General features: G+C 39.3%; 1 protein-coding gene across 1 annotated transcript; it reads left to right on the forward strand.

Annotated features, from left to right (window-relative positions):
• Nucleotides 1–1,597: 1,597 nt before the first annotated feature.
• On the forward strand, nt 1,598–24,193 carry LOC147703266 (uncharacterized). Its single transcript, XM_086928902.1, has 9 exons — nt 1,598–1,688; nt 3,129–3,175; nt 5,063–5,128; nt 15,717–15,782; nt 16,360–16,413; nt 18,252–18,296; nt 19,222–19,305; nt 21,200–21,244; nt 24,035–24,193. Exons 1-9 carry the CDS (start codon nt 1,640–1,642, stop codon nt 24,191–24,193), a joined length of 615 nt encoding a protein of 204 aa, XP_086785028.1. The 5' UTR covers nt 1,598–1,639.
• The last annotated feature ends 1,334 nt before the right edge of the window (nt 24,194–25,527 follow it).

A 25,527-nucleotide genomic window follows, 5' to 3' on the forward strand; every position in this document is an offset into this window, starting at 1 on the left:
TCGGGATGTGGCACAAACCAACCCTAGGTTAACTTGTAGTCAACCCTCTGGTAGCTTGGCACAGAGCAGTCAGGCTTAACTTAGAGGTAATGTGTAAATAATTTGTGCAACTCTTCAGACAGTAATAAAGTAAAAACACCACAAAAAAAGGTTTCCACGTCAAGTTAGAAAAATAGAACCCTTTCTTTAATAAATAAAAGAAGACTACAATGACAAAAATTCAATTAGTTGAACCAGAGATATTAAATTTTCTCTCTTTAATCTGGTATAAAATGTGCTTGAGTCCGTTGTTCTTGTTGGCATGGATGCCAGATTTACTGTTCATTTAAAGTTGGAAATAAATTCTAGCTGCACATATTTCTTAAAATAGACATGATAGTGATTGAATATGTAAGTAAAATACAGATATTGCCATTGAATAAATGCAGTGATATGAAAAGCCAAGTAAGGAGATTTCTCCACAATAGTTTAAATGGAATAATTTGATTCAGTCCAGGCCAATCTCTGGCCATTTACAAAGTCATGTGACTAATCTGGCTGTCCAATGTGCCGTAAATAGTAAATGGGGAAACGAGTATAGATGAAAATTACCTTGCATTGTGATAAGGTTGCCTGTTTTGTTTATTAAGCAAGGGTACCATCCCAAATCACAAGAAATTACCTTGATAAAATACGAAGAGTGATTTCATGTTTGCTGCTTTTGATTTGTGCTCTCCAGGACCAAGAGCTGAGAGTCAGTAGGATGATATGTTTTTGAGTTTTCCTATACTTAGAGGAAGTGAGTCTTATAGGCCAGCTGTTTCAACACTTAGAATGATTCTCAGTGTCCAGTACCACCACTCTCACTGCATTATATCTGCTGTAGCTGTATGAACATCTGCTAACACTTCTTAGCACTGTACATGTTTTACATCTTCATGCAAGTTCTGGAGGTCAACTACTGTCCATTGCCAAAGAGAACCAATTCAATGTTGGTTGACGAGGGTAGGTTTAGTAAGTTCAAATAATTAGAAAGACATTCACTTACATACATCAGAACAACATAAAACGTATCCCTTGCTGTATTTTTGTTATATTTTTGTTTTAGAAAGACACAACATAACAAGCTTGCTATATATTGCTGAGTTCTCAATGTTCATTTTAGCTTTGCTATTGTATTATTATTGTCCAATTGCATTCGGACACAAGGCTCCCACCCAAAGGAGTCATTTTAGCGCTTTTTCCAAGTCGCAGTGGAATATGATTTGACTTAGTAGCAGCTGAGGGCTAATACAGGTGGGAAGATTCATGCTTCTATCAATAGAAGGATCTAGAAGGCCCTTAAGGAGGTAAACAAAGAACAAAAAAACACATTATTTGCAAAGAGTCCCAGCCACTTTCTCATGCCTCGCAGTCCTTATCTAAGTAATCCACTAAATCTTTTTCAAATAGGTCCAAAACGCCCATTGTTTGGAAAATCTCTTTGATGTTCTGGTTGACGGGACCCAGGCGATGACCATAGCGCATGTTTCTGGGAAGATCCTTCCTCCTAAGGCACTTGCTATCGGCATAAATAGAGGCCTCAGGCATGGACCTTTTCACAGGTGTTTGAGTGATCAGCAGTTCTGCAAAAGGCTCAAATACCAGGCCTACAGCAAACATGATGCTGCCTGTTGCCCTCCTCCTCGTGGCTCTCGGTGGATGCTTGGGTAAGTAAGGGTTCCTTGAATTAAGGGACTGTATACCAAAGTCTGCCACGTTTTGAGAGAACTACTTTCGTATAAAGATTCTTGGGAACACTCACTGTTTAAAGCTGTGTCACCTATAAATAAATTTATTTTGTCCTTATTCAGAATAATGTTTAAACAGTGGTTCAATTCACTTTCATACGAAGGCAAACATGATGAGCTCCAGGTTGGATGTTTGGGATTTGGACGCCACATTTACTTATTGCAGCAGTGTATATTCTCTATGCAGTGTGGTGGGTGTTTTTTGAACTCTTGCCTAACATTGCAGTATAATCTGTTTAGCTCACTTCCTAGCCAATCACAGTCCCCTTTTCATGGTTTCCCACGGATATATCAGTACCTTTATAAGACATCATATTAATGAATCCATATGTATTCCATCTTATTATTAACCATTAAAAAGGTTCAACATCAATTCAGAAAATGAAATACAATTATCAAAAGGGGAGAGAACCAATCAAATTAATTGAAAACATTTTCCAAGAGGATCTGGCACCCGATAATGGGAAAACATTTCTAGTTATTTTTCTGGATGATCTGTAATTTGAAACTCGGTCTTGACGTGATCTACTAGTTATTAATGAGTCATTTTGGCAGTATGACACAAACAGTTAATGGATTGACCTATTAACTCCTGCTGCTAGTCATTTTGCCATTCTCCCTAGGTACTGTGAGTAAAGAAGCAGTGACTGAAACTGACGACTTTCATTTCAGGCTTCTTTTTATTAAATGATTGAGGATGGTAAGCAACTGGATCCGACATTGTGTTGTCTGATCAGGTGTTCGTTCCAAGTGTGTTCTGTGTATGGCCTCCCTTTTCCTGCTTCTTCCACTGTTTCTCGCTAGCACAATATTTCTTTGCACAATGAGGAAAAATAGGCTTTCTTCATAGCATGTTCCATAGTGGAATATGATTGTTGCTTGTACTGTAAAGATTCTTTCACGTACCCATGCATTTGAAATTACAGCTACATTCAGACTGTCAGGCTAAATGTTTTTAACCTATTTAAAGGATTTCATTCAGCTAATTTTACATTTGAGGATTTAAAAAGTGGTGGCAGGAACACGCTTAAATTAGGATTTTTTTATTATTTACACAAAATTTAAAATAACTAAATGGTTAGACAGTGAAGTTGTCAGGGTTAGAGATGCAAATGCGTTAAAATGTGAGTTGGATTGCAAAGAGAATTAACTTCCCGCATTTTCCATAATCGTGAAAAAGTATCCCTTAGGGATTGTTTATTTTGTAATAAGTGTTCAGAAATTCAGCACTGTGCTGCTTTCTGACCAAATGCAGTGGTGGGTCAAAGTCTATCTGTGCCATCAGGAAAACATAATATGTTAAAGAATCCTGAGTGAGCCAGGGCCAGGACATATGGTTAACATATCTATCTTTTACAGCAATCCCTTCTGACTACAGCCTGCAGCAGAAATCTTCAAGCATGAAGGTATGTCTCCGTTGGTTAAGAGGTACTTCTTCATGGGCTCAACAGCTAGCTATTGAGATCTTAACCTGTTCCATGCTGATGACGAGCTCAGCTCGTCGTGCAGCACGGTGGCGCTGTGCTGATGATGAGCTGAGCTCGTCATGGCCTCTGCGGAACGCCCATGCGGGGATAATTACCCCGCTGTGCTGGGCATTCCATTGAGCGGGCGGGCCATGACAAGCTCAGCTCATCATCAGCACAGCGCCACCGTGCTGCATGACGAGCCGAGCTCGTCATCAGCATTGCGGTGCCGCGCGTGCCCCCCCCCTCGCCATGGAGAAATTAGCCCAGCGGCAATGGGGTTAAGATCATCAGCTAACTGCTCTCCTGAAACCTTAGCAACATGAACCTGCCAGATTCAAGGCCGCTCCATGCAGTGTAGTTCACCCCCTCACTACATATCTAAGGGAAGTGTATACATACCTAATTAGGCTTTATTATTCTACAACCTATGCTTCAGATTCTATTATCATTCGGATTTAAACTATAGTGAACTATATTGTTCCATGTTTGGCCTTGAGCAAAAGGTTATTGTTGAGCAAATACGTTAATTGTGGAACATTTCGCTCTGTACAGAAAAGCAAAACAAATATTACTGCTGTTTCAGTTCACAGTTTCTGGGAAAAAATAGAGTGTAGCCAGGCTTGCACTAGAGTGATTCTTATATCCATCTAAAATATGAAAGGCCACATACATGGAAGATTCTTGTGGAAAGGAGAGATGACTGCCCTCTCTTGCCCTTCACCATAACAAACATCGAACACTGGAATGCATATTTACAAGGGCTTATCGCCTCAGGAATGTCACTTTTTGTTATGTTCCTGTAGCAATAAACCCTTCGCCTTAATTACAAGGTAGTGTTAACCCCTTAAGTGCTGATGATGGAGCCACTCCGTCATCAGCTACGGGTGCACCTTTGCTGATGACGGAGCGGTTCCGTCATGGCCCGCTCGGCGCGCCTGCGTGGCGCGAATTTCGCGCCTGGGCTGAGCGTTCTATTGAGCGGGGCGGGCCATGACGGAACCGCTCCGTCACAAGCACAGCTCAACCGACGCTGGTGACGGAGCGGTTCCGTCACCAGCATGCGGCCGCCACGAAGCCACCCCGCCCCCTTAGCACTGCGGCGGAATAGCTGCCGCAGTGAAGGGGTTAAGTCACTTAACGTGCCTTAACACCGCTTTGTATATAAGGCCGCATTTCATGCTATGTGTAAAAGGGTGGGCAATAGGTGTTGCAGTGGGCGTTCTGCCACAACACCCATTGAGTTTGACGCTACCCCCTATTTAAAAGGATGGCTTCATTATGGGGCAGCACCAAAATTAAGATGAAAAATAACCTGGTTCTTAAAATGGTGAAACTAGGAGAAATATTTATATTATCCTCAATTTTGCTTTTTCTCTGTGTGCTGCATAGTGTAGCACACGTAGAAACCGCAAATCACCATGCATGATTGTTTATGTGCAGGAAGGTGCACAATGCAGCCTACATAGGAGTTACATAGGAGTTACACATCACCATTAGTGAATGTTTATGTGCAGGAAGGGACACCTTCCTGCACATCAACATTAAATCCCTCAATGCAGGCACCCTTGCACTATGGTGCAAGGGGGCCTGCATTGGTGCTAGCCAGCTTAATTTAGTGCCAGACAAAGGAAAAAACAGGGGTGTGCCAAATCTTCGTAAATATGGTGCATCCTTGCGTTTTCAGAATGGCAAAACGTGGCATCAATTTTAGCTTAAAGCACGCTCCTCCATTGTTTTGTAAATATGCCCTTGGGTCAGATAGACTCTTCTTACATTCCTTTTATTTGCAGAAACTGATTGGCTACTTATATTGATTTTTTTCAGCAAGAAGATGCCTATTACTTCACACGATGCATAAAGAGCAACCTGAAGAATTACCAAATGATCATGGTAAAATTCTCATTTCTTATCTTAACTGAACTTCAGGATAAAATCAGCAGTTCTCCTAAGTAGCCAGAAAATCAAGCAGAAGGGATGTTGTAGCACTTGCATGGGTGGTCATCATGCCCCTGCAGTGAAAATGTGCATTACTTCCTTGGTAAGTCCTGATTATTCAGTGGTAGAATTAGAGTGCAGGTCTTTAAAGTTATACTGGCATGGTTATGAGAGGTTATAAATATTGTCGACGTAAAGGGCTACTTGTGTTTCTAATCAGATTCAAATGATTCGTTTTCTGAGAGCTAGGTATTCACAGAAAGCTTACATACTCATACATCTTTGAAACACGTTCATATTAGCCCACAATGGTGTAATCTGAGTCAGTGACCACACTCTAGGGGGTGATAGCTGAGCGATCCAGGGCCAGATTTCCCTAGCAAAGTTGGAAACTTCAAATTTGTAGGTAGTCTTACACTTTAATCGTACACCTTCCAATACAGTATATGCTCAAAGATGTATTCCAAACAGGGCAAGATTATTGGTCATATATACTAACCATTTATAAAGTCGCAAAAACCTCATATTCTGTGTTTGCAACCGTAAACATGCTTTGCAAAGTGGTCTGATCTGATTTTAGAAATCAGCGCATTCCATCAGCTTCTAAAAAGAAATAGCATGCCCACATGAATTTGGTATTTGGAAGGAGCATGCTGTAGGTGTTCCTTACAACTGCTGTCGGCATATTATTTAGTCTCAAATTATAGCCAATAGAGCAAGTCAATGATTAGGACTAGAACTCTCACTATTTCTAGAAAGGTAATTTTGCACCAATAGGCGGAAATATTCTCTCAAGAATGACAGACAAGGATGGCCGTTTCAAAGCTGACTGCAGCACTCTACTGAGCTCCGATACTGATGACGAGGATCAATTGAAACGCTTTGCGGCGGTTCTACATGGAGCGCAAAGAAATGCTTACACGACATCAGAGAGAAGGGTTGAAGTAGGAGAGGTAAAAGTCACCATAGCAGAGAAGGAGAAGGACGTCGATACCCTTGCTGGTTAACAGCGGAAAAAACCCTGAGCGCCGTGAAAGGAAAACCGCCTGCTGAATTGTAACTGACACATCTGAATAGAAAGCTGTGAGCGAGATACAGTTGCAAGATACAGTTGCAAGATCTAGCGGGAAAAGCTCTGGGCGCCGTGAAAAGGAAAAGCGCCGCTTGTTGAAATGAAATGTAACTGACACATTTGAGCCGAAAGCGAGATACAGTTGCAAGTTGCAAGCTCTAGCGGGAAAGCGGGAAAGCTCCCGGCGCCGTGAAAGGAAAGCGCCGACTACTGACTTACAATTGACACTTGACACTTTAAAATTGGAAGTAAGATACTGTTGCAGCTTCTTTTGGTAACACACTAATAATGAGATACTGCTATAATGTACTGAACACCTTCAAACGCTGCGAAATACTCGATACACTCACCCTCTGGTGGAACCCGGCTCCTTTACGCGGTGGCGTTTCCAGGGAAACAGTGTGTACACAGACAGCAGCAGCAGCTCTACGGAAGCCGAGTCAGCTCCAAGAATTAACGTGGCAAAACGCCAGCTCCTCTCTGGGCGGCTCTGCTTGGTGTTTGGGGAAGGTTTTGCGAAGTAAGACGCCAGGGGAGAAAGACACAGTGATGCCGCCAAAAAGTGCCTCAGCTGCAGTCACCAGAGCCAGGATTGCAAAAGCGGCGAGGGTGCTGCGTAAGGAGGCAGAGAGACAGCAGCGAGAAGGGCTGATGGAAGATGAAGACCAGCTACAGGTAAAGATGGCAAAATCTAAAAAACAAGTAACTGCAACTGGCTCTCCCTCGGGGTCGTCAAGACAGGAAATCTTAGTGACCCGTAGAAGAATAAACAGCGTAGGAGGGAAAACTGTGCACGACTTAATGTTTAGAAAGACCCCAAATCAGAATAATTCGCAATTAGAGGCTGATCTTGAAACCGAGACTGTATCTACTCCAATACTGAATGGGGATCAGAGTCTTGCAATTGAGGGACAACAGAATGCCATTTCTGATCCTGAGGAGGGAACATCCAATACCCTTATTAACCCTGAAAACCCCGAGAACATAGCAATTAGTGATGCTCTGAATGTGGAGATTCCCAATATAAATAACATCACAAATGACGAGGTCTTAAAAAGCAACTCAACTGACCAGCCTAAAGTAATAATACTGGATGAAGAAAAGCAGGTTGGGGCTGACCGGGCAATGTAATTCTCGGGGCCTGGGGGCAATATTCTAGGAATGCAAAATGAACTGTCTAACTCTGTGCCTGAGGAGTCTCTTCCTATATTAAATAATAACCGGATTGTACCTAACGTAATAGTGACAACTCCAGCGCTAGGTAAAACAACTACTACTGCGGAGGAGATATCTAGTGCACCAAGTGCAAATAAAGAGATCAATGATCCGATTTCAAATAACACTTTACAATTGCTTACACATTCGGGACAGTTGCAAGAAGGGGAAAAAGACCTCACGGAGTTCTATTCTTTTTCCGATGATACTGAAGAGGTTGGAGCTGACAATTTAGGAGAATGGTCTGAGAGCTTTGAATCGTCTGAAGATGAATCAGAAATAAATATATATTCCTCAGAAGACAGTTATGATGAGGGGAGACAGATATCAAACACTGTGAAAACTAAGTCCAAAGGTAATACAATACCTATGTTAAAGAAAGTAACAGCAGGCCAACTTGAATATAATAAGGCTTCTTCATCAGACATCCCAGGTGATTCAGAAGTAACCCCCTCTGCACTAGAGACCATCCTCCAGGCTATAGCAGCTCACAGAGAAGAGACGGCCCAGGATAGCAAAAGATCTCGCATAGCCTTGCGTAAAATGCAGGGGGTTGTAAAGAAATTATCCAAGACATGCACAAGGATTGGAGAGCGGGTAACTGAGATGGAACAAAGGGTAATGGCAGCAGAGAAAGATTCTTCCGAAAACTGTGAGAAAATTAAATTACAGGAAACAGAACTGGTGGATATCAAATGGAAGCTCGAGGAATTCGAAAATAGGCAACACCGCAATAATCTTCGCATCCTGGGAATTCCAGAGAAAGTTGAGGGAGAGAACATACGAGCTTTCATTATTAAACTTTTTAGTGAAGCAATGCCTGAACTACAGAGTTGGAATTGGGAAGCTGAAATCCAAAGGGTACATCGTTTCCCTTTTAATCTTCCACCGAAACCAGGACCATATCCAAGAGCTGTTCTAGTGTACTTTGGTAATTTTTTACTAAGGCAGGCGATAGCAGATAAAGCAAGACCAGACCGGAAGATAGCTTGTAATGGTTTTTCTTTCTTTGTGAGACCTGATTTTTGCCATGCAACCGTCGAAAGACGATGGAGGTTGCGAATGCTTATTAAATCATTTCAAGAGAAGGGTGCTCAGGCCTATTTGAACAACCCGGCGACTCTCAAGGTTGTCCACCATGGTCAGACTAAGTTTTTTCAGTCAGAGATAAAGGCAAAAGCATATTTAGACGAAATGTCGTAGAATCTAACTCACTTGGGTTATAACATTCTAACAATTGATACGGAGAATGCCTCCATCTTCGTGTTTTGACATTATCTTTTGACGGGTGAATTAAAGACGGGTGAATTAAAGATGCTTCTCTTTGTGGAGATAGTATATAAAAATAGGAAATGTTTAACCTAAGGATGTATGATATAGACTGTATATAAAGGTTTTTTTTTTCTTTTTTGAGAAATAATATGATATAATATGATATACTTGAATGTGATGTAGAATCCTTGTAAGAATACTTTGTCTTATTTCTTTTTTTTCTGCTCTTTTATGTTATATTGGTAGCTCAGTAGAAGTGCAGCAACTTCATCACACAGACTCTGGGTGAGTCTGGATGCCTCAGCAAGAAGGGAGGAAGCGGAGAAGGGGTGGGCAAGAGGGAGGGACGACGCAGAGGGAGAGGGGAAGGGAAGGGGAAAATGGGAAAAAGGGGAAAAAAATCAGGCATAATAGCAGGAATAGAGTTAATTTTGGAAAACATAAAGCAGGGTATGTATATGGAATATGATTTGAGCAACACTACTCGACAAAACTACCATATCAATAATGGGTAAGCTTAATATACAAACCTGGAATATAGGAGGATTATTGACTGGAGATAAAAGAATACGACTTGAAGAATTATTAAAACTATACCCCGTAGACATTTTATGTCTACATGAAACCCATATTCCATGGAGCAAAAGAGAATTATTAAAACTAAGGGGATACCATCTGATAGTAGCTTCAACTCAAACGACAAATATAAGGGGGGTTGCAATATTGGCCAAGAGTTGTCATGGACAAGGAATACGCTGTGCATCAGATCCATATGGAAGATGGGCAATTGCCAAATTAGCTAACGGAATTACGATATGCACTGTTTATGGATCCAACCAGGATGATCCTATAACTTTTGAAAAATTGGAAACAGAATTAGCCATTTGGCAAGGGCCATTAATTTTTTGCGGCGATCTGAACATTTCCTTAATACCATCCTTGTCGTCGCAGGTAACTGGATTAAAATATATTGGTCGGAAACCAAAGGTTTATCAGGCTATTAGTAATTTAATTTGTAGCCTAGGGCTGACTGATATTTGGATGCAAAATAACCCTGCAGACTCTGGCTACACGTATTACTCACACCCCCATCAAAAATATGTACGGATAGATTACATTTTTACTTCGAAAGATTTAACTTCCTCTTCGCAAATAAAGAAACTTCCGAAAACACTATCAGATCATAATCCCTTAGTATTATCAATTAATTATCAAACTAATTATAGTCAAAAAACTACATGGTCTTTCGATAGGAAATTACTATGCAACCAAGAATATATTGATTTTATTAAAGCCTGGACTGAAGAATTTTTTAGCATGAATCGATTTAGTGCTTCAAGGAATATTGTTTGGGATACTTATAAAGCCGCTCTAATGGGGGAAACTATTAAGTATCAAACTAAAATTAGGAATGGGGAAAAACAAGAATTTGGAGTGAAAATAACTGCTCTAGCTAAAGCCGAAGAAGAGCATATCAGTAAAATCAGGCTAAAACAAGATATAAGCCAGGTGATGATGCAGATAGCTATACTAAAGTCAGAATTAAACTCTAAACTCAGTCAGAAAGCTGCTGAGACATATCAATCACATAGGAAACAAGTGTATGAAAGCGGAGAGAAAGTGGGCAGACAACTGGCACTTAGTACGCGCCAGAAAATTACAAAAAGGGACATAGCTACTATAATAGAAAATGGACAGACATTTACTCATCCAGCTGGAATCAATTCCCAGTTTCAAGGGTATTACCAGAAATTATATACAGAGGATATTAACAGATCAGATAAAGAAATAGAAGCTTTTATAAATAATTTTCTTAGTAACTCCGAGGCTATGGAAACATTGGACACTGATACAAGGGAGGACCTTGAAAAAGAAATAACAATTGCAGAAGTTAGGACCGCATTATCATTATTAGCCTCTGGCAAAGCAGCAGGTCCAGACAAAATACCGATTGAGCTATTTAAGATACTTAGCCATCAGTTACTACCGATCCTACATGATTTATTTCTTGGAATACAATATAATGGTGTACCTCCAACTTCTTGGGAGGAAGCTAATATAATCGTCTTTCCAAAAAAGGGAAAATCCCCAGAGCTCCTCACATCATATCGCCCTATATCCCTTATTAATTCGGATTCCAAATTATATGCAAAAGTCCTAGCACTCAGGCTCAGTGGGGTCATAGAACAGCTCGCCTCCCCATGGCAACATGGTTTTATCCCTGGAAAGGGAACCACTGAACACATCCGTAGGGCAATTGCCTTATTTGACGTCATGACAGCTAAGGGGGAGCGAATGTCTATGATTTTACTGGATGCTGAGAAAGCTTTCGATCGTGTCACCTGGAAATTTCTATGGGAAGTTATGGCACGCAATAATTTTGGCCCCAAATTTATTAACTCAATAAAATCACTGTATCACCGCCCCAAAGCGAAAGTCCTCGCGGCCGGACTATTCTCTGAATCTATTAATATAACAAGAGGTACTAGACAAGGTTGTCCATGCTCACCCCTGTTATTTGCTTTATATATCAACCCTCTTATTGTGAAATTATTAGAGAGCACTATTATTAAACCGATTGTTAGTTATCAGTTTGAAACAAAAGTACTGGCATATGCTGACGATATTGCGATAGTCACACCTGATCCTACAGAAGCTATTCATGAAATAGAGGTAATTACGTCGGAATTTCGGACTTACTCTGGGTATTCCCTTAACAAAGGAAAGACGATTATAATAAGCACACCCGACACAGTTTGCATTGATCCTCGAAGAGTTGAAAAAGCTACTTATCTGGGCATTGAACTTTGTGCAAACACTAAAACAATCTCACAAATTAATTTTGATCCATTACTGAAAAAAATTGAGAACGACTTTAAAAGGGTCAATAGCCTTCATCTGTCTATTATAGGGAGAGTTAATTATGTTAAAATGAATACGCTACCCAGATGTCTCTATTTATTTAGAGCAATACCGCTAGCCATTAAAAAGGAGGTTTTAGCAGCAATTAACTCACTTATATCTAAGTTTGTGTGGCAGAATGGAAAAATTAGGAGGTCTATTGAACTACTGTCTCTGCCTATCGAGAAAGGCGGTCTTACTATACCTAATATGGAACTATATTATTGGGCAGCACAACTAAAACAACTTATGCCATTGCTCAGAGGCTATAGCGAACGGAATTTAGAGGGGCGTGTTGAAATACCGTCAATATATGAACTTATAGTTGGGCGGGAAGCAAAAGGCTTGTTACTCCGAAAAACTGAGACAAGAAACTATAAAGCTTTTAAAGGTGAAATTATGATCAATGTTTGGAAAATTTGGAGTAAAATTGCTAAATATAGTAAAGTTGAGAAAATTAATCGCTATACACCACTTCTCTACACTAATTTTATTCAAGTACGGGATTCAGACGCCTTTTTAAAACATTGGGCTAAGATAGGAATTAAGACAATTGGTGATTTTCTAATAAAAGACTATGACACAACTTTTTTAGATTTAAAAATTAAATATAATTTACCGAATGGGGATTTTTTGAAGTTTGCACAGATATTTGCCACACTAAAAGCCAAGGAATCACTAATTTGCCTACATAAGTATGAAATTATGGATGTCATTTTTGGGACAAATATTAGAATTGGAACTCTATATAATACTCTTTTAAGCATGAAGAAAGATGATCTTGATAAAACGGAAAAAAAGTGGTGTTTAAAATTGAATAACCCAAACGTGGATTTAGACCAGGTGTTAAATATGAGTCAAAAGTTATTGATGGCAAGCAATCTTAAGGCACAATTGTACAAAACTATCTTTGACCTTTACTTTACTCCTGCTAAACTATTTACATGGGGTAAACGAGACAATGATTTATGCCCAAGATGTACTCAAGGGCCGGCAACTCTTACTCATATGTTGTATACTTGTCCTAGTTTGACATTATTGAAAACCATGATAAATTCCTTTTGGGAGGAAATTTTTGGACACATAATACCAGAATCGGAAACCCTATTTCTGTTTGGTTATGACCTTACCTTAAAATTAGAAAAAGCTGAAGAAAGATTCGTTTTTATTGGCATGGCTGTTTTCAGGATAATCCTATCTGCGAGATGGAAAGACGCAGAGCCTCCAAGTTTTCAGATGTGGTTAGCACGCCTTTTGGCAGCTTATAGATATGAATCTGCAATATTTAAAACAAGAGGGATACGATCCAAATTACGAGGAGATACGCTTTGGTGCCCAATAACTGAATGGAAAAATAGCATCGTCCCTGGTGGTATTGGGTGATTATTGACCATATTTATAATTGATTTAGAGTGTGTTTATACTGTTGTATAATTTATAATTATCTAAAATTCTATCTATGTTGATTCTTAGTCTCTTTGGATTACAAACCCTGCGATTCATTTATTTATAACATTGTATTATTTGAGTTAAATTTGAATTGATGTACTGCTGTAATGATGTCCTACTTATTATGCCTGAATAAAAAAAAAAAAAAAAAAAAAAAGAATGACAGACAAGGATGGCTGTGTCTTCAGCCAGGCTTGCTTGAATCCAGTGGCAAAGTGAGCAAGGGACAGCCGTCCATCACCACCCCTTTTGTACCGCTTTGTTCACCCTAAGTTGGCAGGGTATGCTCAGACGTGAGTCCCTTGCTCACTTTGCCACTGGATTCAAGCAAGCCTGGCTGAAGATGGCTATAATGCCAGAAATCGGTCCGAAGAAGCTTGAATCCGGTCCAGGGAAGGCATGGCTTTGCAGTTCGGGCTGGACTGCTCCCATGAGGCACAAGGTCAGACAAATTTGCATATGGCCATGTCTGAACTGGGGTGGCAGAGTGGGCTAAAGAATGGTGATGGATTAAACCCAGATCTGTTGACTGGGTGTGAGTGTTTGATTGGTTCAGATACTCCGTCCATCACCACCCCCTTTTGTACCACATAAAAGAGTTTAGCAGCAAAGCATACATATCATGGGTACGAAGAACTCATTATAGTTCCAAGTGAATTCTGACATACATTCTAACAAATAAGGTTAGAAAGGGAGGTTCGTTCGATTACAGAAATCCACATTCTCTATAGGGCTTTAGACAAACCCTTTTACAATACATTTTGTGGGATTTTTCAAATGTTTTTCATATTCCTCGATATCCGTCATCTTCATGAAGAATTTCCTGAAGAATTTGATTAGCTTTTTTCAAGTTGAATAATCTGTGCAATTATACTGAAGGTCATCACTTCTAAAAATATAATCATCATTCATCAAACCTGAGATCAATCTAGCACTGTATTCCTGGCTTTTATATTTTGCTGTTGCCGCCAGAGATGCAATCATAACACATACGTAGATGTTAAAATGAAACAATCACACTTCAGCGAGACTCGCTTAGGAGACACAGATAACAAATTCAGAGACCAGACTAAAAGCCTTGGGATCTTCTTCTTTTATTTAAGCCCCTAAAATGCATCAGCCTGAATTCATACCATTGGCTGTAAACCGGGCATTTCTTTTTAAGAAGTATGGGTTCTGTTTATTCGTCCTCTATTTTGTAAATACAAAAACAATCATCAATGTTCTCCACATCCCTCCCCGTTATGCTCTGCACACACACCAAGAATATGTTCAATTGCACTCCACAAATCACCAACCAAACAAGTCAGCCAGGGTCTGAACAACATCAGCCAAGCTCACTGGTGAATCAGTGGACAGGGGAAGAACATGTCAGAACTTGTCAATGACAATAAGGCCTGGGGGTGGAGGAAACTTACCCAAAGGGAGAACATACCTGAACGGGAGTACTTGGAAAGCAAGTCACAAGAAGAATCCTACATGCACCAGCACATCTCATCCAGATCATGAAGAAATATGATCACATCACCCCATCCTTAAACAACTCCATTGACTCCCCTTCCCAGTCTGCACTATATTTAAAACCAGCTGGATCATTCACAAGAACATCACAACCAGCAACTCCACTAGCAGACAAGCTCACCATCTCTGATGGTCCTTGGCTCACTCACAGCCAGGACAGTATCAGACTATAGACAAAGAAATGTAAAAAAAGACAAAAACAAGACAGCAGACATTTTCCATCTATGCACCAAGGATCTGGAACAGCATCCCCATACCTATTAGGAGAAACCCAACACTGCTCCATTTTAGGAATGAACTGAAGACCCATTACTCATCCACAACTCAGTTATCTCTATTACTTGCAGATTTTAAGCTTGCCTTTGACCATGTACATTGCTCCACAAAATATTATATGCATACATGTCCACATACACACATAAAAAACTAACTGATATGCTGAACAGCATCAGAAGGTGATGGCTCTTTATCAGCTTTTTACCAGTATTAAATGTATTGGTGTGCAGTACTGTGAAATTTAGACCCAAGAACAGGAGCCCTAATAAAATTACTTCACTTCCAAACCTGGAGAGTATAGTCAGTCAGAATATAAATCATATTTCTACAACTGTGCAGTGTAACCGGGAATGTACTGACGCATTTCTACCAGTGCAAGTTGCAAATCACCCAATGAGAGCAATGATGCATTCCTAACCCTTTACAGTGAAACAAGTAGTACAGTGATATGTTCTTTCTTCAAAGTGTCTCACTGAGAATAAAAGCTGTTCCACAACTCTACAGTTACTTAGTGTGAAACCCTCAGTCTAGATACCTTAGGATGGACTTCCAGTAGGAACAAATGGCCTGAGGACTATTTTATAACCAATGGCTCAACTTGCTTCACTGGCAATGTTTATTTTCAAATGTTACTTTAGATTGAATGTTTCCCTCAGTTATTATGATAAATGTTTTCCAAACTAAATAAAATACAAATATTGGTTTTACCTGGCCGAGAGGATAACCAAAGCCATAGGGAAAAACTGCTCCCTATTATACTCAATTGATGAGTGGTCTCACTTAGACAGCTTTTTCAAAATGTAATGTTTTTATCACAACTTTCTTTTTCTTTTTCAGAAAAGCACATCAAAGGGCAGGACATTTGAAATGAAATGTAGTCTGCACAATCTCCTCACTGTTTTGGTAAAACAGATACTTTATTTCTTTTATGATTTGAATACGTGTTATTATAACAAATTATTCATTTGAAACAGTACACTAGTTCTGTTTGTGATCTGCCTGTCAACTAATAAATGTATCTTGTTGTCTCTATAAATATGTGCGTCTGCCTTTGGTTTAATATTTAATATATATACCCCCTTGAGTATGTCATTCTATATGTGTTAGTGTCAATGAAGAAATACATTTATTTACAAAAAATAGTGGATTTTGTTGTGTAATTCATACATTCATCCCTTCCATTATTGATGTAAATGTTACAGACAGCCCTGATGCAAACACTAGTGAGGCAGAGGTGGGATGAGATCATTTGCAGTGATTAACAGCATTGAAGACTTCTAAAATTCAATTCTTTTATGAGATGCATTTGGGTAATTTACTGACAAATGAATGAGCGGAATTTAGCCAATTAGATATGACTCAGTCTTCACAAAAAAAATCAAACAATTAGGAATAGACACTTGTTTGCAAGTTTTTCACTGCTGGTTTTCTCAGTAAAACATGTATAAATTAGATTTTGTGTTTCTTAATTGATCCTTAGGAAGAATTGGCTGATGACTTGGGGTGCTCTGTTGAAGATGTGATGGGGCAGATGGTAAGACAATATTTATTTACTAATCAATAAATAATATAAATGTCAGTTGCAGAGTGTGATGTACACCATACCTACTTCCCTTCAGATCAGTGAGTCATTGGGCTCCTGTTAATTTGGGACATTCACAACTTATTCGTAGTCATTGTACCGTACACCTGTCTGATGAATTATCTGCTCAATTATCCAAACATAAAGAAGTCTAACAGTGCATTTTATCCATGATTCCAGGGCTTCATCTGTGAAGCGTTGATCCCTGTAGGGGGTTTTAAAGGTACTCATTTTTTCCAGGGTTCTCAATACCCTGAAACCTCTTTAGTGGATTAGTTGGCACTTCCTTAGTTAATTTAACATTTTACAGCCTGTGATGTATGTTAATGTTATTCAAATATGAAGCGTCTAACGATGAAGTATCTTCGAGTTTCCTTCTTTCAATTTATGTATTTAAACAATTGTTCCTTTCCTCCCAAAGAGTTGCCAAACATCTCCATTATCCCGCAGTCCTTGCTGATGTCAAATCTCTCCTTCAGATTCTGTTAAAATTGTAAAAATGGGTGAACTTTTATCATATTTAGAATTTGCCATCACTTATGAGACAAAGAAGATAAAACAATATAGAATGCCAGTAAAGATAATAATGGACAACAAATAAAATGGATAACGAAGCAAAATCATTCAGCATCATAAAACATGCTTAACTTTTCCCAAAACATTCTCTCCCATAATCGGTCTACTGTAGCCATGAAGAAATGCATTACTTCCGCTTGACCCACATACCTACTCACAGCATCTTGTAGTACATCATGTTTTTTGTGCTTACAAATTCTTTGCCCTCCTGCTCCATAAAATTATAGTATATTGCAGTACTGTTTACAGAAATTCATTGTTACTTTCATTCTCACCCTCTATAATGTGTCAAGTGACTACAGGTATGATGATGTAGCAGTATTTATAATAAAAGAAGCTTCATTCAAAATGATGTTGAAGGACTCATATACCTCAAATATAAATCACAAAACAGCAATGTTGTACTAATGCTATCCACAAATATCTCTACTTAAAGACACTGTTGTAGTGGCATATCTCCAGAGTGTGATACATTCTCCTTTAATAATATTGTAGTTCTTGTGATTTACTCTTTGTTAGGACCTACATATGGTAGCGGACTGACAAATGAGTCATTCAGAGTGTGTTGGGAACCCTTTCACAAAAGGACTTCAGAACTGTTGGTTGTGCCTCTCTGTCTCCTAAATAGTGACTGAAAGAATTTTGCAATGATATACTCTGTTCAGCCTACTATTGCTACTCTCTGCAACCCACACCTGCTTATTTTGATACTTCCTATAACTAGTCATATTTTTATATTCCAAATAGACTCTTATTTTGCATCTCCACTGCTATGTTATTCAAAGTAAATTTGTTCGTACTTTAGGCAACAAAATACAAGTCTTTGTTTTGTACTGCTGTACATATCACAAACATATGTTCATTGCTATGTTTTTATGTTCAAAATGCGAGGTAAACTGTGGGCAAATAACAATAAATATTTATAGAAAATAAAAATGGGGCAAAGATTAAAATGTCACTTAATACCATAATTACAATATACATTCATAAAAGAACTATGAAAAGATTTTAAGAAATCAAAATGGCTTTGATAGATTTAAAGTCAGGTGACCTTTTACATAAATGTTGAACTGACAATTGTATTAGCAGGAATAGAAGTCTTTAAGAAGGCATTGTTCCATGCAAAGGCTACAATACACTAGCATTCCTTGTCTGTCTGTGTTTTCATCCCATAAAAGAAGTACCTCTTCCTCACTTTTTAATCTCCTTTCCAGGGTTTTTCCCAGATGCAGATCCAAGAAATGGGGGCAATAGTTCAGGTAAAGCAAATCCATTAAATGCAAATTCTTGAAGGCAATCTATCAGTTATATTCTCTGCAATGGAGGGACCAATTGTGTTTTAGATGAATTACGCTTTTGCAATTAAATGTCATAAAGCCATTTCTTTAACTCTAAAATGTCATAGGTTTGCAGCTATACAATCTCTTTGAGTGTAATTATGCAAAATATATCCAGTTTATCTTTCTCTTGCATTTTTGCACATAATATTATATGCAAACAACTTTCTAGGAGCATTTCATTTTGATTAGAAAGAATACCATCGTTACCCCAATGTGTTGCATTGTGATCGTTCATAGCTTGGATCATTCTTCTGGCGATTTGGTGTGCTCTTCTGTGATATTTCTCATCCAAGAGACTCAAACTAGTCTCTGTATTACTTAAACTTAATTTTTTAACTCTGTTATGTCTTTCATGTATACCCCTCATAGACACACTGTCAAGTATTCACAATAGAAGAACATGCAACAGCTCTAATTTTGAATATGGCAGGTGCCTGCCTTTTGTTTTCTTTGTGCAATTCCCCATTTTTTGCCAAATTTTAAATCCCACCATAATGTTTGTTGTTGCACTAAAATAAAGAACCCCAATTGCATACCTTTCTACTTTAACCCTATATCTCTATTCATAGTTTGAGAGACAACATGTTTATGTACAGGTTTTAATATGTTTACCATTAGTTTTAACTTAAAGCCACAGCAGACCTAGTGTTGCTAAAGTGTTGCTGTTCTTAAACATTTCTACATATACATTTCTCACTCTAAAAAATGTAACATCGAAATTATAACATTACTGTATTCTGAGGAACAAGGTCCAATTAAAAACACTTGCACAACCATAAGAGTCTGAACTTGTAAACAATCATGAAATCTCAATTGGATTGTAAACTTTTCTCCTCTGATGTAGGGTTCTGGGTCTGTTGAAAACATGGAACCCAAGAAATGTGAAACCCTTCTTGGCAGCTTGTTGGGTGGAGTTCTCAAATTAGTGGTAAAAACACCCTCTCTAATTTACATTTTATTGTGGTGATGTGTAATACTGTCAATCAGTGCATACTTTTGCATTATTGCATGGCTATGCATTTTTTGTAATGAATAAGTTGCTCTGTCCACATGTTGTCATTACTAATAAACAGCAGTGGCGACGCCTTTGCGCCTTTTGGACATAAAGAGTGTCTGTCAGGCTGAGGGATCACTCTTTAGTTTCAGGTTGGGCAGCCAGGAGCTATACATCGACTAAATGCGCATGCCCCGGGCTGCCGGACCTGAACTTTGCTGGGCAGAGGATTTCACAGCTCCTGTGGGCATTACCTTCTTAGCTCCACAAAGGTGCTTGAGGCAATCTCCCTCATGATGAGAGAGAGTATCAGAGCCGCTTGCGTGGGCACTTCAGCTTTAAGCCCTGAAGTGCCCAGGGTTGAATGTCTATCGCTGACACTTCATCACAGAGTGCGTGCGGTAAGCAGTCTCTCAAACCCCATCCTACTCCTGTAGCGAAGTAAGGACTTTTGCCTGCCCTCATTGGCTGACCTAGGAAGCAGCAGTCCCAACCCTCCTGGCACATACAAGGCTTCCTGCCCGAGAGCTGCAGCAGTTAAGTGTTGTTTTTATTGACAGTTTGGGGCATGCATGTATGCATAAATGCATGTCTATTTGTGAGTGAATGTTGTGAATGCATGTGTGGGTGAATGTCTGCATGTGAATGCATGGGTTTAAGGGAGTGTGCATGTGTGCAAGGGGTCACTGCCCCCTTGTAAGTTGCACATGACTGCCACCACTGTTAATAGACATGAATATTAAGGTATGAACTTATATCTCATTATCAATAACATTTTCGTTTTTTTTTTTTTTTTTTTTTTTTTTTTATTAAAAATGTTTTGCGAATTTTCCATAAACCAATAAATGTTACAGCACATTGTATACAATTTGACGACCATGATCACTACATTACAATATTCCTAACAACATATGGCATTAATTATAATTCTTCCCAATAACAGAGTTTCAAGTTACCTGCTCAGTACCCTCAGACAATCCTACCCCATTTATCCCTCCCTTCTTCCACTTTGTCACTGGGTACCAGATCTTCTTTCCCAAAGCCCTACTTTTTTTTCCCTTTCTGTCATATATCGCTTTTTCTAAATTATAAGTTGATAAAAGCCGAGCTATCCACATCTGGAAAGTTGGTGGGACTCTATCAAGCCATGATATCGCTATACATATTCGAAAAACTGCGGCTAACATAAACATAAATTCAGGATATACAATCTCGGTACTCCCCGAAACCCCCATTAATAATAGCTCATCTGTGAGCTTAATTTTGCATCCCAATGACTCATCCGAGAATTTCTCAATCTCTTTCTTCAGGGAAAACAGTTGTGGGCACCGTGAAAACATATGTAAAATATCTGCCTCTGCGGAGTCGCACCGTGGGCAAGTAATTCCTGCATTACATCCCCATTGTGCGAGTCTCGCAGGAGTATGGTATAACGAGTATATAGTTTTATAATGTTGCGACTGAAGGGTAGCAGAACATAAAATTGTTCTCCCCATATCCAGGGATAGTTGGAAATCTTCTAACTGTACCTCTAATTTATCCAGCCACTTCCTGGCATATTTCTCTCTGTCATCAGTTTTATATGAGCATAATTCTGCATATAAGAAACGGATCGTACATTGAGGGCTGGTCTCTAAGTAATCCATTATGCGACAGGTCCCGAAACCTAGCGATCCTCCTTTTTTGTTTGCCAGGTAACTTCTAATCTGTAAATATTTATAGAAGCTGTTACTACCTACTTTGAATTTACTTTGTATTTCTTGAAACTGTAAAATTTCTCCTTGTGAGTGTTATCAATAACATTTTCATTGCTCTTGTTTATGTGCAGAAAAATCTCCTAGGACCTCTTCTTGGTACATTATCAGGATTACTGGTAAATCCATTTTCTTCATTTCTCTGTTACTAAATTACTCTGAAGCCGTGGAATGGCCAGGAAAAAAACACAAGTAAACAACTAAAATACCCTTAGGAAACAAACTGCCCAGACAAGCATTGTGAATACAAAGATATGATTAATCACACCTTGATTTGGGAAAAAGGATTCCTCAGAAAGACAGTTTGTCAAGGAAGTGCACTTAAAGTGCAGTGAAAGTTGTGAAATATAAAAATGAGAAAGTATTGTTGTAACTTTAAACAATTACTAAATCATAAGTCTGAATACATTTTAAAAATGTTTACTGAAAAAAGTACTCCAGATAAAATTGCTCATTAGGGGCCTCATTTATGAGGAAGGCATGCAGTGCAGAACAGCAAGTCACCTTGGTGCGCTGCGTGGCAAGGACAGGTCAGGAATCAGGCGTGAATGGCACAGGTAAGGTAATTACAGTCTGGCAGTGGGATGGGGCAGGGCGGTGAAGGGCACGTGAACAGATGGCGGGATAGGGAAAGTAAAATAAAAAATTAAATAAGACCACTTACCTTGCACTCGCCACATCGCCAAGTCGCTGAGACTACTTTTTTAAAACATGCTTAAAACTGTTAGAAGCTTCTGACAGCACATACAAATGTTGGAAACCTTTGACACTCCACGCAAGTCTGACAGTTGCTTCATATGTGCAGTGTTTGCAGTGAAACGAGAACCATTGGGATACTGAATTTTGTCAAAATGTCTTTACAAAAAAAGAAATTAACTGCATGCAATTCATAAAAAATGGACTACCGGTTTTTATGGCTTGACCTGGCATTCTGGGACGAAATGCGCATGAAACTTGAGCATGGCATCACATTTGTGTGCAGAGCAGTTCAGACAGGGGAGATTGTTATCATTTTCGAAGCAAACACACAGTGAGGTAGGAGTTAATACAATCCGAATTAATAGTGAGAATCTAACAGAAAAGGTAACATGACTTTCAGCAACATTGAATTCAGATATTTAATTTTACAATTTCCCACGCCAGCAATGAAAGGGCAGAGAAATGTCGTGCGAATATGCATCCTGTATTTAGCTCTTTTATCAGTCTTACAATGTGTGTACGCTAGGCTGAGCTATGAAAAGAGAATGCTGAAAGAGGCAAATTATCAATTTTCCTTGTCTGTTTGATAACCTTATAATGCATGAATAAAAAAAATGTTGTTGGCTCGCTGCACACATTCCTTGTCATCAGCACATTCCTTTGACTTGCAATGAGTTTCATTTAGCACTTTGAGGGGCGGACGTTCGACAGTTTTTTGCGGTGGCAAACGTGAATTTGGCCTGTTTGCAACCGCTAAAAAGGCCAAGCCTATGTACAAACCATATTTTGCGTGTCGCTAACCTATTAGCGAATCACAAAATATGGTTTGCAACTCGCTATTAGGAAGGGACGTGCCAAGGGCGTTCCTTCCTAATAGCGAGGGTAAATGGCATCTACCATTGTTTTGCGTCCGCATTTGCGGAAGCAAAACATTTACAGTTTACCACCCTTTTCAGAAGGTTGGTAAGCCACTCGCGAATGGGAATGGGTGTGAAAATACCCAGGTACAACTCCCTGTCCTTAAAAAATAATAATGAAAAGTTAAATGTTTCTTCTTTAAATGCATCCCATTTTCCTTTAACCCCTTGAGTGCTGTTGATAGGCTCAGCTCGTCATGAGGGAAGGTTGAGTTGCCCTCATGACAAGCTGAGCTCGTCACAGCCGTTGGAATGTCCGGACGCAGGGATAATTTCCCTGCTGTGTTGAACGTTTGAAAAACGGGTGTGGTGTGACAAGTTCAGCTCATCACAAGGGCAGCTCTGCTCCGCTCTGCCTCATGACGAGCCGAGCTCGTCAACACGACAGTGGCGCTGCTAGCGGCCCCTCTCCCCCCCACACAGCGGGGGGAAAATACCCCGTTGCCAAGGGGTTAAGGAAAATGGGATGGATTTTTTTTTAACTGCTTTATTGAAAAACCAGTCACAGACATGGTGGTCTGCTGACCCCAGCAGGCCACCATCCCTGTGAGTGTGGGTCATTCCCAATTGGCGCCATAACGTAGTCCTACTACTTAGCGTGTTTTTAACCTTTGGCACTCTGACTTTCTTTTGAATGTTTCTTTAAGTCTATGTAGTCAATTTTATACTCACCTTTACCAGAGCACTGCAATTCCATTCAATTCTATCTCTAGCACAGACAAGATGGCTAAAGATCACTGACATTCAATCCCGCACCGGTAATACATGGCCGGTTGTGGCACTGGATGATCAGTAACTCCCACATGACGTTAACTCCGCCATCAAGGTGGGCTGATGGGATTTATTCAAGCCTATGTCTTTGACAGCATTCGCTCACACACACATCTCATTTATTCACAGTTTCTTTATTTAGCGACACACCATTCCAAAGACCTGGTCTGCTCTTTTGGGTGTTTCTCATTCCCAATTGGGTCGCAAATTGTGACAACCTCATGAATATTAATGATTCCTCATTGGAGATCGCAGACAGTGCCTGAGACACTGTTGTACATTCATTTTTGCGAGTCGCAAATTGCAAGTCGTAAATTGACGCAATTTGTGACTAGCAAAAATGAATGGTTGTACATTCGGTCCCAGATAACTTATCGGAATGTTCTTTTTGATTTATATGGTAACTTTACATTGTAATTCTGTATTGATGTCATCGTAATGTCAAAGCGACACATTGTTAAATATACAATTTTAGAATTGAAAAAAGATTGCATCTTATTAATAACATTTTCTTATGCCCAGGACACGATTTTGGGGCCGAATGGGCTTCTTGGGGGTCTTCTTGGAGGAAACGGTGGGCTTCTTGAAGGCCTGCTTGGCGGGGGAGAACACAGTGGACTTTTTAATTGTCTTCTTGGAGGAGAAAAAGGTGGACTTGATGGTGGTCCTCTGGGACGTTAATTTAGGTAATAGCTTCTATTTTGAGAATGCTTGCTAATTTCACTCCTGATCCAAGAAAATTGTTGAGATAGTTACAGAAATATTCTGCATCAGTTGTATGAACAGATGTTAAACTAGAATATTTATCTCCTGCACTGAGTTATGAATATGTTTTAAACTTGCAGATGCCACTTCCGTTTCTGATACTTTTTACCATCAGCAGCAGACTATTGGATTGGGAATACTCTCTGCCAGATTAGGTATCATTAGCCAGGACCCTCTGAATGCACAGCTGTCTCTTCTGTATAATACTATATGCCAGCAGATTGTTTCAGAACATATACTTTGTCCCATTATGTTTTGCACACAAAAGAATTACTTTGCTATGATATTTTTAGATATCCCCTTGTCTGGGATCAATAACTGAGTCTTGTTCATTGCAAAGTTTTGTGCTTTGCATTTAGACTGGATGTGCTGCATAATCTTGGGTTAGTGATTTAATTTACATCATAATCTCAAAATACTTCTCAATTGCACCATCAGTAGTTTAAGGAGACTTCACGCTCACTCTCATTGGCTTGAATCACAGAATCAGATCAAAGCTGGTTATTGTCAATGGCCAGTTACTGATTGAGTGGATTGTGAGTACAATGACACTTTCTGGCACTATACAAAGTGATATCATTCAATCTTTGGTACTTGATCTCTTTAGCTGATGTTTGAGTTGAATAATATGCGTGGGTTTTATTTGAAAACATTTCTTCATGTGGCCTGGATGTGTAATGATCCGTTAAACTGAGACTCTAACAGAATATTTTATGTTCGTGAACAGGTTTGTCTTAAGACGAATAAACGTGTATGGTAACTGCCTGAGTAGAATAGCCACTTCACCATTCAGTGTTTGTATGGATAGGAGTCCCGTATTGGTGACTGAGTGGAATCATTTATATGATAAGGTGATGAGTGAAATGATTGTTCTGGGTGTTATTGAGTAGAACCATGCCTTCTGTGTGCTTGTGAGAAGGATTATCATTTGGGGAAATTAACTTTTTGTTGGTGTTTGATTTCTGATCTCCTTCTAAGCATTTATGTTCTTCTCTTTTAAAGGATGTGGCTGTCAAGCACTTGTAATACTTCAGTCATCACACAGAGGGCTGGTGACAGCTAATTGGATTTTCTCCTTTTCCACCTTTTCATGCAAGGAATTTTCTTCAATCAAGGTTCTTCAAAGGTTTTTTTAGAATCGTGATTGTCCCTTGTGTCACTTACTAATAAAGTACCTAAGTATCTCAAAGCATGTCTCCTTTTTCTTATGTATAAGAACACAGAGGACTGTATTATGAATGCTTAACTAT

This window comes from Lissotriton vulgaris, chromosome 7 (assembly GCF_964263255.1).
Source record: "Lissotriton vulgaris chromosome 7, aLisVul1.2, whole genome shotgun sequence".
NCBI lineage: Eukaryota > Metazoa > Chordata > Amphibia > Caudata > Salamandridae > Lissotriton > Lissotriton vulgaris.

Excerpts from the sequence above, each read along its gene's own strand:
- LOC147703266 (XM_086928902.1), top strand. The coding sequence starts at position 1,640 with ATGATGCTGCCTGTTGCCCTCCTCCTCGTGGCTCTCGGTGGATGCTTG. Across the intron at positions 16,414-18,251 it reads AAGATGTGATGGGGCAGATG|GGTTTTTCCCAGATGCAGAT; the intron begins GTAAGACAATAT and ends TCTCCTTTCCAG. Across the intron at positions 21,245-24,034 it reads GTACATTATCAGGATTACTG|GACACGATTTTGGGGCCGAA; the intron begins GTAAATCCATTT and ends TCTTATGCCCAG.